Below are 15,275 nucleotides of genomic sequence, written 5' to 3'. Positions count from 1 at the left end.
AGTACGACACATTATGTTATTGTTCTCTTAAACTATCTAGTAATGTCAAACATCACGTCTTAGAGGTCTCTGCACATATGATCAACTCACATCGTGAACGATAGTAATATGGCTCTGAGCACTATGCGACTTAACTTCTGAGGCCATCAGTCGCCTAGAACTTAGAAATAATTAAACCTAACTAACCTAAGGACATCACACACATCCATGCCCGAGGCAGGATTCGAACCTGCGACCGTAGCGGTGCGCGGTTCCAGACTGTAGCGCCTAGAACCGCACGGCCACTCCAGCCGGCGAACGATAGTAATAAACGTGTACTCCATAACCGACTGAAGGCTGTTAAGAGTGTTGTCTGGCACCTACTCAAAAAGAGCCTGTTGCTGTTAATTTACTATCCACTACAAAATATTCGTGTCAATCTGTCTTATTACTCTGAAAAGCGCTTTTTGCGCTTCTTGCACATAAAGTGGCTTTCCGTTACATTCAAATACAATTTCAGGGGATAATACGACAAAATAGGCCGTTGCATCCTATTGATGACCTGAACTAGAAGAGAAAGTTGCGGAAATCTGAATAAAATAAAACGACTCAGTAGTACCGGCAGATGGGGTGAATATTGTTACAGAAGCAGCATATGTTGGTTTAATACACAGAAACCGTTTGAGTTTTCATTGTTTTTCGTCAGTAACAGAGATCACCATCGATTTTATTTGCAAATTTCGAATTATCGATTCTTTGTGGCCTGCCGTGAAGTCTTAATGGATGTATGTGATTCTTCTATCATCTGGAATCTTTGATGATAACTGACATTTCCATGGATATTTCATTTCTTATTACAATCTTTGGCACATCTGCATTCTTCCAAAGAGTATATATTCAGTTTCATGTAGATTTTCGGATGCTAAATTATTCCAGTGAAATGACTGCCACAGTTATTGGTAAGTTATTTTCTCATCTGAACATTAGCGTTAACTGTCATACTTTGCATATCACGATGGAGCGCAAGGAAGAGGTACTGTCATTGCACCGTGTTCTTAGTGTTGGCCGCCTTCATATTCTACACAAAGACGGACTTTGATATAAAAGCAACTTTTATTATGTTTATTGGGTCGTAATTAATAGTAGCGTTTCCGCTGGATTTTGACACATGACTGTTCATAGATACTCACAAACTGTACTTGCCAGATATTTGTCGTAACTGTTAGTTGTTGTGGCCTGTTAATCCTTAATAAATGACAAACGTATTTTTAGATTTCTTGCTCAACATTACATTTTACTACTGTTAAACCCAATTGTCAGTTCCTACACCAGTCTGCAGTCTTGCCAAGCTCTGAAGAATTCTCATTTGTGCAGCTTTCTTCGGTCGATAACTTGTCACAGGTGACTATATCATCAGTGGACAATTTGTGCTAACAACTTTTGTTGTAAAACAAACCATTAATATTCATAAATATTAGGAATAAGTCAGTTCTCTGAAGATACCTCTGTCTCTTTTGATAACTTTCCGGCCTACATTACACGCTTGGTTATCCCTCTGAAAAAATCGAGTTAGACAGTCAATATGAATGAAAGCTGCTTCCATAACCTACAATGCAGCCTTTCTGAAGTCAACGAACACGGTCAGTAAGTTTACACTGATCAACATTTCTCCACTTTTACGCTTCACTCATAAATGCCGCTCGAGAGAATGAAGTCCAAAGTAGGAAACGGGCATGAGTTAAGCAGTGATTATTGCAAAAGCCATTCGTGGGGGAATAGAGATGGAAGCATATGAGGGTCAACAGAAGCGTCCGATCTTACCCGTCGGCTTTGACCCGTGACGTAAGCGTGTTGTGGTGTGTGACGTCATTACGGCGCGGAGTTTGATTTGCGATTGTGGCGTGTTTGTAGATGTCTTGTTTTTGTTTGTCGTGCTCTCTGGTGGTGTGTTCATGGTTTTCGTTTGTTTCGTGTGGTGGGGTCAGTTTTCTGTTGCTCAAGTGTTGGATTTGAAGCGGAATTTCTATTAGTGAGTTAATGGTTAATTTAATGCTCATTGCTGTACGTCGGGTGAGTTTGTTATTGAGTGTATTTGGTTGTGGTTTTTTGTTCAGGAATGGATATGAAAGACCGCCTTAACAGTGTTCGGTTGAGGGCGATGATGGGGGAGACAGCTTTAGAGCTGATTAAATTTCTTCAGCTATTTGGCTTAATTGCCGAGGTCGTGAAGTGCGGTGTGTGCGGTGAACCTATGAAATTGGTTAAAGTTCCGGACTCTCGGACCAGGGACGGATACATGTGGTGTTGCCGGAAAGATGGCGTATGGCGTTCTGTAAGGCGTGGTACCTGGTTCGAGAAGTCTAGATTGGCCATGCGAGAGATTGTGCTTATTACGTATTATTTTTGTTATAGTTGCGGGCAGAGTTTTTGCGCGTTTGAGACTGGTGTGAGTGAGAGGACTGTTTTAGACTGGTATTCCTTTTGTCGTGAGGTGTGTTCCGAATTTATTAAGTACAGGGGTAAGTTGGGTGGGCATGGGGTGCTTGTGGAGGTGGATGAGTCGCAGTTTGGTAAAAGGAAGTATGGGAGGGGGAAGTCTGTGGCTGGTCTTTGGGTGTGGGGGGCTGTTGTTCAGGGGGGTGGGGGTACTGAATGTGTTTTTAGGGTTGTGGAGGGGAGGTCGAAGCCTGAATTAGTGGGGTTAATTGAGGAGTATGTAGAGCCGGGGTCCACAGTAGTTTCAGATGCGTTTTCTTCATATAGGGGGTTGGGTGAGAGGGGATTTAATCATTTAGTAGTGAACCACAGTCTAGAGTTTAAGAATTATGATACTGGGGCTTGCACTAACACAATTGAGGGGATGTGGGGAGCGGTTAAGTCAGTTCTTGGGAGGGGGAAGAGGCGCTCTTCCAACCTTCAGTCTCATTTACATGAGTACTGTTGGCGGAAGAGTGTCCCAGAGGGCTATTGCATTCTTCGGGTTTTTTTAAGGGCTGTGGGTAAAATGTATAGACCGAAAGTGGTTAGTTAGGGTGGGCTGGGTAGGTGGGTGGGTGGTTTATTTTGTTGTATAGTGTTTGTGTGTTGTATTTTGGAGTTGTGGGGGAGGGGGTTGACGTTTGGGTGGGTTGGGTTTTTATTTTAGTTCAGTATTTTTTCGTTGGTGTGTGTGTGTGTGTTTTTGTATGTGTGTGTGTGTGTGTGTGTGTGTGTGCGTGCGTGCGTGTGTGCATTTGTGTGTGATTGTGGTGGCCAATCTAGTTTGTGGAGCTGGAACTTTTTTGAGGTAAGTTCCGTTTTTTTTTTTGGTTATTTATGTATGTTTTGTGTATTGGGTATAGGTTGGAAACATCCGATCTCACGCGTCGGCTTTGACCCGTGACGTAAGGGACCTACACATTGATCTGTAGCGTAGCCCTGAATACGAGGTTAGGTTGGGAGTTTTTTTTTGGAATGCGGCCGCGGCAGCGGCCGCCTATGATTCGAAAATATTGATTTGACACTAATGAACATGTATACGTAATATGAAGCAATTTGATGAACATATTGATCTGTAGCGTAGCCCACTTGAGGTTAGGTTGGGAGTTTTTTTTTTGGAATGCGGCCGCGGCAGCGGCCGCCTATGATTCGAAAATATTGATTTGACACTAATGAACATGTATACGTAATATGAAGCAATTTGATGAACATATTGATCTGTAGCGTAGCCCACTTGAGGTTAGGTTGGGAGTTTTTTTTTGGAATGCGGCCGCGGCAGCGGCCGCCTATGATTCGAAAATATTGATTTGACACTAATGAAGCCTGTGGGGGGGATGGGGGGGCACTGCAGACTCCCCCCACCGCATAACGACACATGATGATCAAATTTTGAAAAAAAATGAAAAATTTTTTCCGTACCTGCTAAACTGCATAAGTGCCAAGTGGGCTACGCTACAGATCAATATGTTCATCAAATTGCTTCATATTACGTATACATGTTCATTAGTGTCAAATCAATATTTTCGAATCATAGGCGGCCGCTGCCGCGGCCGCATTCCAAAAAAAAACTCCCAACCTAACCTCGTATTCAGGGCTACGCTACAGATCAATGTGTAGGTCCCTTACGTCACGGGTCAAAGCCGACGCGTGAGATCGGATGTTTCCAACCTATACCCAATACACAAAACATACATAAATAACAAAAAAAAAAAAACGGAACTTACCTCAAAAAAGTTCCAGCTCCACAAACTAGATTGGCCACCACAATCACACACAAATGCACACACGCACGCACGCACACACACACACACACACACACACACATACACATACAAAAACACACACACACACACCAACGAAAAAATACTGAACTAAAATAAAAACCCAACCCACCCAAACCAAGCAACAGAAAACTGACCCCACCACACGAAACAAACGAAACAAACGAAAACCATGAACACACCACCAGAGAGCACGACAAACAAAAACAAGACATCTACAAACACGCCACAATCGCAAATCAAACTCCGCGCCGTAATGACGGCACACACCACAACACGCTTACGTCACGGGTCAAAGCCGACGGGTAAGATCGGACGCTTCTGTTGACCCGTGCCGATGTATGTAGGTGTAAGGGAAGCTTTCGTTTCTTAGTTTTCTATTGGGGGATGTGATCGGTAGGTTCTGTTGAGCTATATAGGTTAAGGGAAGTGTCCGATTATGGATAGGAATGTGTTTTTTGGTATTTGGTCAGTTTTGTGATGTTGATTTATTTCGTTGTTTTGCGTGGTTTTGAATGGCGGTCGGTGCCTACATTTCTGTATATTTAGTTTCTCCGCACCCAAAAACCCCTAATTTCCCACGCTTGTCCCGTTACAGTCATTAGGCTTTTTGTGAAACTTGTGTATTTCAGTGTTTACAATACGTATGCGATGTTTTTATATCCGCCATATTGGAATTGTTTATAGTCGTTTCCGCGGTATTTGTGACGTCATGGGTCAAAGCCGACGGGTAAGATCGGACGCTTCTGTATTTCCGCATATGAAAGAATGCTCTGCTCCCAATTGATTCACAACACTAAGATTGATAAGAGAAACAGAAAAGATTTTTTAAAAATTAAAACTCCTGGAAGAAAGGACATCACAGTTTTCATCAGCCAGGAAGTTTCAAAACAGAGCACACTCTGCTTCAGAGTAAACAATTCATTCAAGAAATTTCCATCTTATAGATGATGGCGAGCCTATGTCGATCAGAAGGCTGCAGTTCTCAGAAGTGCCGTACCGCAATGATATTGCACATTTGTTTTAGCGTGATGTAACACAAAGAACAGATATTATTTATAAATTATTAATAGCGGATAAATTATTAATTAGGAACTAAAGTAAAGGAGTTATAATTAAGAGTTGAGAAATTGTGTTCTATTACAATTTTTCATTGAATTTTCTTGCTTCGAGCGAAGCACTATTGAGGTAAACTTTTAGCTCAGTGTTAAAAAAACTTACTGTTTTCGTTGCTTTAGCGTTCGTTTGAGCGAGAATAACAACAAAATGTGAGTGCTCTTTACCACACCATAAGCTTGAGCTATGCAACCAATATCAATGGCAGAGCCATAGGCTGTCTGCAACAGCGGCGCTTGCCCTTCCTAGAACCTGGGGATGTAGACTTTGTATTTATGACAGCATACTCGCAACATTTTAACAATGATTGAGATTCTACTAAAAAGAAGATTTAACATTGCCGTGATAGGAGATACTGTGATATTTTTTGTTTATTTCCGTTTCTTCACTTTCAGAAGTATTAATTTGCCATTTTTACTGATTATTTTTGTTACATTCACAGGATTTTCTCTTTCGCTCTTGCAGTTTTCTGTTTCAGATTTTTTTTTGTTTCCGCTGACAACCTAATATTATTGGTGTATTAATAAAAGTACTTCTTGTGAATAGCTCGTTGAATACCCAGGAATTAATAAAACATTGATGTAATTTCTGATCGTTAAATCTAAATGCTGAGTTTCACGTTCATATTAATAATATAGATTTATATAATGCTAATGAAATATGCCTACAATTTTGCTAACAAATTATTCTACCTAAGAAACATTGAAAGAATATCTGTTAATCGTTTAATATGCAAAAGTTTTATGTAGTTCCTGTCAAATTTCGTTCTTAGGGCAATATGCATTCTCAAAAAGTTACTGCATCAGTTATACGAGATCTCATGGGTAGAGCATATTTTTGTTTACACGAGGGTTGGAATAGTGTGTGGCCGTCTACAGGCACACTTGACAGTTCCCTTAATACACCTGAGCAACAGAAAGCTTATTCTTCAATGCTTTTTTACTTCACGGCTATCGTAGCAACCGAAACTTAGTAGGATAGACTAAATATGTCCCCTCCACCAGGGGGTGCCTGCAAGCTTTTACATGTCAGTAGGGACAAACATTTTCCAGATATGTGTAATTTAGAAATTTTGAGGACTCTCTTATATGCTGAAGATTTTCTCTTATCGTTTTCTACAATGATCTTTTAATACCAGATCAATGTTATAAACAAATTAACAGTATAATTATAGCGTTACATTACAGTCCCACAATTACTTTATTTTCCTTTGGTTCCGTCGTAAGCCGTATTCACTTAATATATTGTTTTCCTTCTGTTAAGCACTTCGCATGGATAACGTTTTCCACATTATAGTATGCGATTTTTTACTACTACCACAAGCTTTAACATCAGTTTTAAAATCTATTTATATGGAAACTATATCGTCTTCACGCTCACACACGACCTGTAGGATAATTTTTAATAAATAAACTGTAAAATTTGTTTCATAGTCTAAATCATTTTGGGTTCTACGATAAATATAGGTGGCATTTTTTGGACACTTTAAAAATGTTTCCGCAATTTTCCTCCCTTGGTTCCGCTCTAAATTGCAATAAATAGGCTCATCAAAAACAGCATTCGAATTTGTTTTTGTCTTAAGGCAAGTCATTTAATGCACAAAACAATATGCAAGGAACAGTTGGTTTCCACTTAGTGTGATTAGTTAGTATTAATTTCGCAATATTCTCGTTAACAATTTCATCTACAATCTTAGTTTTGTTTTCACTACAGATTTGACTTTTCAGCTGGATCTTTATGCCATTCGGAATTCACATGTATTTTTGAAGATTCGTGGAACTTTGAAATTGTTTAATGGATGTCTTCTGATGACTGCCAATCGTTACACGTGGTCGGAAACGCACACACAACTTACGAAACGCACCTTTAACCGTTTTAGAAAAAATCAACAATGGACATAATGACAGCCAGTCGAACTGAAAAATTCTGTTCACGCCATCTAGGCGATTCTTGGAGCTGCTGTACAATTCTTGTCAGGTCGCCATGGCTCGAAGATGGGCAGGGACACGTTATAAGCAATGAAATACTTATCGAACCATGTAGAAGACAGACTGAGGCACAAAATATCCTTGTAGATCTCAAGAAAGCGTTCGACTCACTAAATAGAGGAAAAATGGTGGAGAAATTTACAGCATGACCAGAGAGGGAGACCCACTAGCGAGAGCATTCGAGGAATACCTTCAACGAAAACTGATCCAAATAAACTACAGTACTGAAATGTGAGAGGAGTTATAACGAAGAAATCCAACCCACTTCAAGACTATACAGCAATGTGACAAATATAATGGAGGAAGACTTAAAAGCAGGAATGTCTCTGTGCGCAGACGACATATTGATAGGATCAGTAGTAAGAGAGGACGTACGGAAGGCACTAATTGTGGCAAAGAGAAATAACCTAAAAGTAAATCAAGAGAAGACAATTCAAAAGACGTTCAGGAAGGGCCAGAAATTGTAACACGAAGATAGTATAAGTGCATACAATTAACCACTGAAGATAGTAGGGAAATGTACAGCCATCAAAGCCTCGAGATTAAAAAAAAAAAAAAAATAAAATAAATAAAAAAAAATTTTTCCAATCAACAACAGGTACGGCAATGGCACTGTTTAAAGCAGCAGTGGCGTCAGTCATATTGTGTGGAGCCAGCCCGTATGGCCGAGCGGTTCTAGGCGCTACAGTCTGGAACCGCGCGACGGTACGGTCGCAGGTTCGAATCCTGCCTCGGGCATGGATGTGTGTGATGTTCTTAGGTTAGTTAGGTTTAAGTAGTTTTAAGTTCTAGGGGACTGATGACCTCAGATGTTAAGTCCCATAGTGCTCAGAGCCATATTGTGTGGAAGAGAGATCCTACGTTAGCACAGTGGTCAAACTGCGGCCCGCGGGCTGCATCCTACCCGAATCAAATATTCGAGCGGCCTGCGGTTCTCAGCCCATTTTATAATAACGTGCATTTAGCCGAATCCTAAAATGTCAACTAACGTTAAGGGCTTCTTAGGAGTGTATTTTTCCTGCCCAGTAGCAAACAAAAATACTTACAGAGATTGTAATATTTAAAGATGTGCTTAATTTTAATTGAGGTTGGTGAAATCAGCCGTGAGTTAAGCTGACCGCTGACCTCAGGGGCATAGGGATAAACAGTGCGGCCACTGCGCGGTTAAGAGGATGTGAGAGGAGGGAATGTTTTCATGTTTGTCTTGCAGTACTGACAACTCAAGGGCGTGCGCGACCGGTACCGATCAGTTGCTATAGTATAAATTTTGAGACGGTAATTACCAGGATTTGCGAATGCGCATTACAGAGACAGACACCTTCAAAACAGATTAAGGCTGTGGTGGTACAAAAGGCCTCGTCGCTACTGCTGTGGAGGCCGTGTTGCCACTGTTGTTACGGTGGGCCGAGTTTGTGAGTTCGAGAAACGGCTCCTGGTGCAGTACACCGCTAAGACAATTTCTCCCTGCCACTATTACAGAGCTATGCCCAAGGGTCAGGTAACAGAATAGGAGAACGAAGGTTCAACAACACTCCAGCAAATTAGTAATAAAGTCACACAAATGAGTTAAAAAGGTTTACTTATCTTTGTGACTTGGTAAATAATGAAGTCTGCACCACATAACACAAAAAGGGCCCTCAATGGCTAAGTGCAAATAATCGTAGGTAAACTTCTCAGTAGGTAACAAATGCAATTTACATCTGTCTCTTCACGTCTAAGAGTTCACTAAACGACGTTCCCTGTCTATGTCAGCCCTGGACGATGATCTATAACTAAGTGGGCGAGAACTGCTCTTCTGTCTTCCGAGTAGGCTTCTGTCCGTTGTCCTGCCTCGAGCATGGATGTGTGTGATGTCCTTAGGTTAGTTAGGTTTAAGTAGTTCTAAGTTCTAGGGGACTGATGACCTCAGAAGTTAAGTCCCATAGTGCTCAGAGCCATTTAACTCTGTCCGTTGTCGTCCGGTCATTGGCGGATCGTATTCGGCCGGCAGTTGGCCGAAGCGAAGTCGATATCTTCATCCTCAGCGCCGCCTGTGGCGCTATTAGAACTCGCGCAAGTCTCTATGGGACTGGCACCGTCTCGCATCTATGCGCCTGTGGTGCTTTTTCCCTGGCTATGTCTTGTTCGGACGACACACCAATCCGCTCACACAGATAACAAAACAATACTTTGCCAGGAAATTACAGTGTCATATCTTTGGGTTCGCTGTGGGTAGCAGCAATTTGCAACAGAGAACAGTCAACAAGAAGTGTTCCAAATGGTGCTGCAGACTTTTAACGATTGATACTAGTGGGTCAGTGACCAACTTACTCTCACTATAGCTAGTCTATTGGTGGCTCACGACATATTAATTTACGTAGGTTGTCAATTAATAACAAGACCGGTTTATATACTGCCCAAGATACTGACCCACAATGTGAGTATTGGCTCTTGAGCAGAATAAGTTGACGAGCGCTGCGTTAATAGCTCATGGTCTTGTGGTTAGCATTACTGGTTCTCGAACATAGGGCTCTGTATTCGATTCCTGGCCGACTTAGGGATTTTCTCCGATTGGGACTGTGTGTGTGTTTTTTGCCCTCATTACCTTTTCATCATCGTCGACGGCCAAGTCGCCGAAGTGACACCAAATAAAAAGACATGTACCAGGCGATAGAACATTTCAGTAGAGGTCTCCCGGTCACAAATGCCATAATCACATTTCATTTTCCGATATCATATGGAAAAAGCTGTAGACCATCAGTATGAAAAGAATAAAAAAATTCAAGACAACTTTCGTGAAACGGATACCAGGAGTGGGAAAAAGAGCGCCATATCGACCTGCATTTGAACTCATGAAACAGACGTATTTCACAGAGGACATCAGATTAGAACACTGCCTACCTGTCACAGGACCACATCAGCAGCTGATTAAGAAGTAAGAGATAGACCCAAAATTGTGCAATTTACCAGCTGTGCAGGATGTCAGCTAGACCAGAGAACGTAGGAAGCAGAGACATGTACCAGTAATACTCGCAATGCACGGTTTTCATCATAAAATATGTAGCAGCAACAAATTCCACGAACCAATTAAAAAGTGTGAATGTGTGCTGCGCAGACAAGGGTGTAAAAACACCACATTGTAACGAGAGCGAAGAGAATGGAAACTAAAACAATCTATAGCAAGTACCAAAACTTATAAACTTGCATAAATCTGTATATTAATGCTCAGTCTGAGCGCATTTAATCCATTAATAGTAATAAAGACTTTTACTAGGTACTCTGAATTCTCACTAGGGCCAGCTGCGTAGACTATCACTGCCGCCCCCCTCTGGTGCCGCTGCCTACACATATTGATTGCTTTCTTCATCGTCGCTTCTAGTACCTTTCGTCAGCTGGAAAAAATCGGACTTCTTCGGTCAAACAGAATTCAACACCCGCTCGCTGACCTTTGAGATCCTTCACCACCGTAGGGAAGTTGCAACAAGAAGTACACGCAGCAGTTGCGTGGACCAAACGCACTGTTGCCACAACAGCGTGGGATTTCAGTCACAGACCAAGGGACAGGTTTTCCAGAGTTGCCAGTGATTGCTAACTGGATTCTTTTTAATAATATTTACCTGGCAAATGAGTGAATTAGCTGGGGTCTGGAAGCATGACCTTTTTCACAATCATTTGGTTTCTTTTCTAGTTGTTTTCTTTATTGAAAAGCATTAAAATCCATGTTGATTAAAGAAAAATTATTTGTCTCGAACTAAAATTTCGAAATATGCTTCACTATTCCATGAAAATGTGGTAGTAGGTTGAATTAAAAAGCATAACAAAGCAAATTAAAGCTGTGTTGGTGTATGTTCTAGGCTAGTCAGCATATCCAAGAGCAAAAACATAACTCCTAAATGTAAACAGTTGAGAGTCTTTCTGAAAAGTTTGTTGCTGTCATCAGCAGAGATTTGTAACTAAACAATAACGAAGAAAGCTGTTTCTAGCAAATCATACTTTGATGTATTCAGGGTGAATCAAAAGTATGCAGGATGAATCAGAAGACATGAGCTTCACTGTTGCAATACACAATGCGCCAGCGCCTAAACTGACGAGAGGAACAGTGAAGTTCTACTCGTTGCATTAGTTTGCGAGTGTAAGAATAATGTAATCTTACAGTGCAGATATTGCGAAGTTTGCCCTGGTATTTATATTTTTATTGTGAGAAAAAGGAAGTTCAGCGAAAGAAACATGCATGAAGATGTTTGTTTAAATACGTTTTCGGATCAAAATATCGAGGTTTTAAAAATGTGCTGATATTTTATAAGCATATCATAGAAATAAAATCTCTAATTGTTATATCTGCATTTGAAGTAAGAGTGTAGCCAGAAATCATTTCCCTAATGAGACGCAGAAGGTACGCCTCTAAATTTTTATTCTTTTTTACTTTTTTGGAAGCTTTACGTTTTAGAACATCTATACATTTTCACTCCGCCTATTAAAGTCATGAAAATGAAACTTCGTAAGATATGATGCAAAATCTTGTGGAACAGTTATTTCCTGAGTTTTGTTTTAAGCTGGATTGACGGCCGTTGTGGCCGAGCGGTTCTAGACGCTTCAGTCTGGAACCGCGCGACCGCTACGGTCGCAGGTTCGAATCCTGCCTCGGGCATGGATGTGTGTGATCTCCTTAGGTTAGTTAGGTTTAAGTAGTTCTAAGTTCTACGGGACTAATGACCTCAGATGTTAAGTCCCATAGTGCTCAGAGCCATTTGAACCGTTTAAGCTGGATTAAACATTTGATACGAGTAAATCTGAGTAGATTACTTTTAGATAACTCGATTCCAAAGTTTAAAAAATCAAAATAATATTAGCGTTCATTACATTTTGGCTTCTCTATCTACCTCATTACGTTTTCGTATACGGCTCTCCCCTTTAAAGACCTTACACATTAAAATTACTGCAAAATAAAACTGCACAATAATTCACATTGTTTTATTTCAACTTTCTCTGCCTTTTTCGCAGACACATTTAGGTTACACTGATCAACCAGAACATTATGACCACCGACCTAGGACTGCTAGTCAGACACACGCACGGTGCATGTTTTACAGTGAGCGTGTTGTACTTGTGTACAATGGGTAGGCGCGCGATCTGAGTTTGACCGAGGGCGGACTGTGTTGGCCCGGATAACATTTTTGGAATTTGCACGACTTGTCAGGTGTTCAAGGAGTACTGTGGTGAGAGTCTTGAACACGTGGCGGAACCAAGGTGGAACCAAGTCGAGCCGTCACCCCTCTTAACAGATCTCGGACGTCCCAGGCTGGGCAGACTGGTAAAACAGGACAGGCGCGGACTGAGGCTGAACTAACATCAGACTTTAATGCTGGCAGAATACAAATGCGTCTGAACACACAGTGCACTGAACACTCCTAACTATGGGCCCCGCAGCCGACGACCTATGCGCGTGCCAATGTTAACACCACGGCATCGGCAGCTACGCTGAAATGACCGCGTGACTATCGGTACTGAATGTTGGTGTAGTGGTCGAGCGTTGCATGGTCTGGTGAATCCCGATACCTTCTTCCTCATGCCAATAAACTAAAAACTAAACTCCTCCCGCACAGGCCATGAAGGCCCAAAGGTACCGACTGGCCGCCGTGTCATCCTCAGCCCACAGGCGTCACTGGATGCGGATATGGAGGGGCATGTGGTCAGCACTCCGCTCTCCCGGCCGTATGTCAGTTTCCGAGACCGGAGCCGCTACTTCTCAATCAAACAGCTCCTCAATTTGCTTCACAAGGGCTGAGTACACCCTACTTGCCAACAGTGCTCGGCAGACCGGATGATCACCCATCCAAGTGCTAGCCCAGCCCGACAGTGCTTAACTTCGGTGATCTGACGGGAACCGGTGTTACCACTGCTGCAACGCCGATGGCCATCGTGCCAATGGGAGGGGGCAAATCCGCCGTCTTCCAGGGATACAGCTCCATGATACCTATACTGTGGCACGGAGACAAGCTGGTGGCGGATCCATTGTGCTCTGGGGAACATTCACTTGGGCATCCATGAGTCCAGTGGAGTGCGTGCAAGGCACAATGACGGCCAAGGAGTAAGGTACACTGGTTGCAGACCACGTACACCCCTTCATCACGATCACGTCTACTGACAGCAGTGGTATTTTTCAACAGGATAATGCATCATGTCACAAGGCCAGGAGTGTGAAGAGTATGGAGCGGTTTTGAGGAGCGCAGTGACAAGTTCCAATTGATGTGCTGCTCCGCTTTCCACCCCCCCCCCCCCTCCCCACTTCTCCCCAAAGGTGGACATAATGGCTATTAGGTAGGAGGTCATAATGTTCTGGCTGATCAGTGTATTTAGTTTTGGAGAGTTGGCAACATTGAAGGTTTCTTCTCGTAGGCAGAAGATAAGAACTTGAGGGGTAACGTAACTCACGTACCTCACCCTATTAATTCTTAAAACGTCTTTCTTTCCATTTTGATCAGTTTTTAGCTCTCTCCTGTGCCTGTGCTTTTCACGGGAGACAATTTCGTCACTGCCTCGATACGGCGGAGTTCTCTGGTCAGCCTACAGGTAATAGTTTTCTCGGATCTCGCGCTGGAGTGTGTACGTGTGTGTCCACAGCGAGAGCGACGGTGCACGGCGTGCGACTGGTGGGCGACGCCATCTCTCTAGCAGTGGGGGTTCTGTGGGTGCTGTTCACTGCGCTGCTTCGGACGCTGCTGCCCCCGCCACTACCCAAGAGCATCGCTGGCGAGGTCGCGCTGGTGAGTGTCCGTCCACATACATGCCTGTTACTTGGGCGTCTGCAAGGTGGGGCATTGGGAAATGGGAGTAGAAATAGTTATCGTAACAGAATACCAACGAATTTATAGCAATGAATCTCTGCGACTCTGCAGTCCGATTAAAATTACTTCATAGTTGACAATTCACGGACAGGAGTGGCTTCCTCCAATCAGAGCGCTCAATGTCGCGCCTGAACCGTTCGCCGTTGCCCGACTACCACAACAATTGGTCAGTTCACCTTGTCCGGCTTTAATTCTTGTTGCATTTGGACACCGAATCATGAATCTGGCCCTTTAATATTATATTTCGTCACACATGATACAAACACATTTCGTCACACATGATACACACACACACACACACACACACACACACACACACACACAAATGGCTCTGAGCACTATGGGACTTAACATCTTAGGTCATCAGTCCCCTAGAACTTAGAAATACTTAAACCTAACTAACCTAAAGACATCACACACATCCATGCCCGAGGCAGGATTCGAACCTGCGACCGTAGCAGTCCCGCGGTTCCGGACTGCAGCGCCTAGAACCTCACGGCCACCGCGGCCGGCACACACACACACACACACACACACACACACACACACACACAAAATGATGCTAACGGTATACACTTATTTCATATATAGCACTAATAAGACACTACTGGATCATTCCCCACTAGACGCGATTCTACGCTACATCTACACTTATTTTAATCACAGAGATCAGCTTAAATTGGAAACGTTTCGCACATTATGTGAAGCCTAAATCTTTGAGGCTGCAAATCATCGTTGGAACTTGAATGTCAGAATCGTAAATGAGACAACTTCAGGCAACGTAGTCTTGCACTGGTTAGCAGATTAACGTGCTGTGCAGAAGGTCGTAGGATCGAAACACGGCGAAAATTATTTTATTTCTAAATCAAATCAAGAGATTTCTATTATGATTTTTTTGAATTAATTGATTTAAACGTATTTTTTTCAATTTCTAATGTTTTGTGGCGTTATATTCATTACCATATTAACTTTTTATTTGCCCTTATTTTTCTTCTTATCGTTCTTTTCTCGTTTGGAATCTGCCAGTTTCATCTATAATCTATAACCAGGTGTCAATCAGTGTTGCCAACTGATTTTCGACCATGTCCCTACACAACATGTGATAAGTC

At 42.4% G+C, this 15,275-nt stretch overlaps 1 protein-coding gene across 1 annotated transcript in view; it reads left to right on the top strand.

Moving 5' to 3' along the window:
* The first annotated feature begins 919 nt into the window (after positions 1-919).
* Positions 920-15,275, top strand: part of LOC124596086 (retinol dehydrogenase 10-like) — a 102,259-nt gene continuing 87,903 nt past the window's right edge. Inside the window, exons 1-2 of the mRNA XM_047135080.1 lie at positions 920-938; positions 13,943-14,085. Of these exons, the coding sequence (XP_046991036.1) occupies positions 920-938; positions 13,943-14,085 (162 nt within the window). The remainder of the gene's footprint in view (positions 939-13,942; positions 14,086-15,275) is intronic.

The sequence above is a fragment of the Schistocerca americana genome, chromosome 1 (assembly GCF_021461395.2).
Source record: "Schistocerca americana isolate TAMUIC-IGC-003095 chromosome 1, iqSchAmer2.1, whole genome shotgun sequence".
Classification (NCBI taxonomy): Eukaryota; Metazoa; Arthropoda; class Insecta; order Orthoptera; family Acrididae; genus Schistocerca; species Schistocerca americana.
Note: the sequence above shows the minus strand (reverse complement) of the source record. Positions and strands in the feature narration are given on the sequence as shown.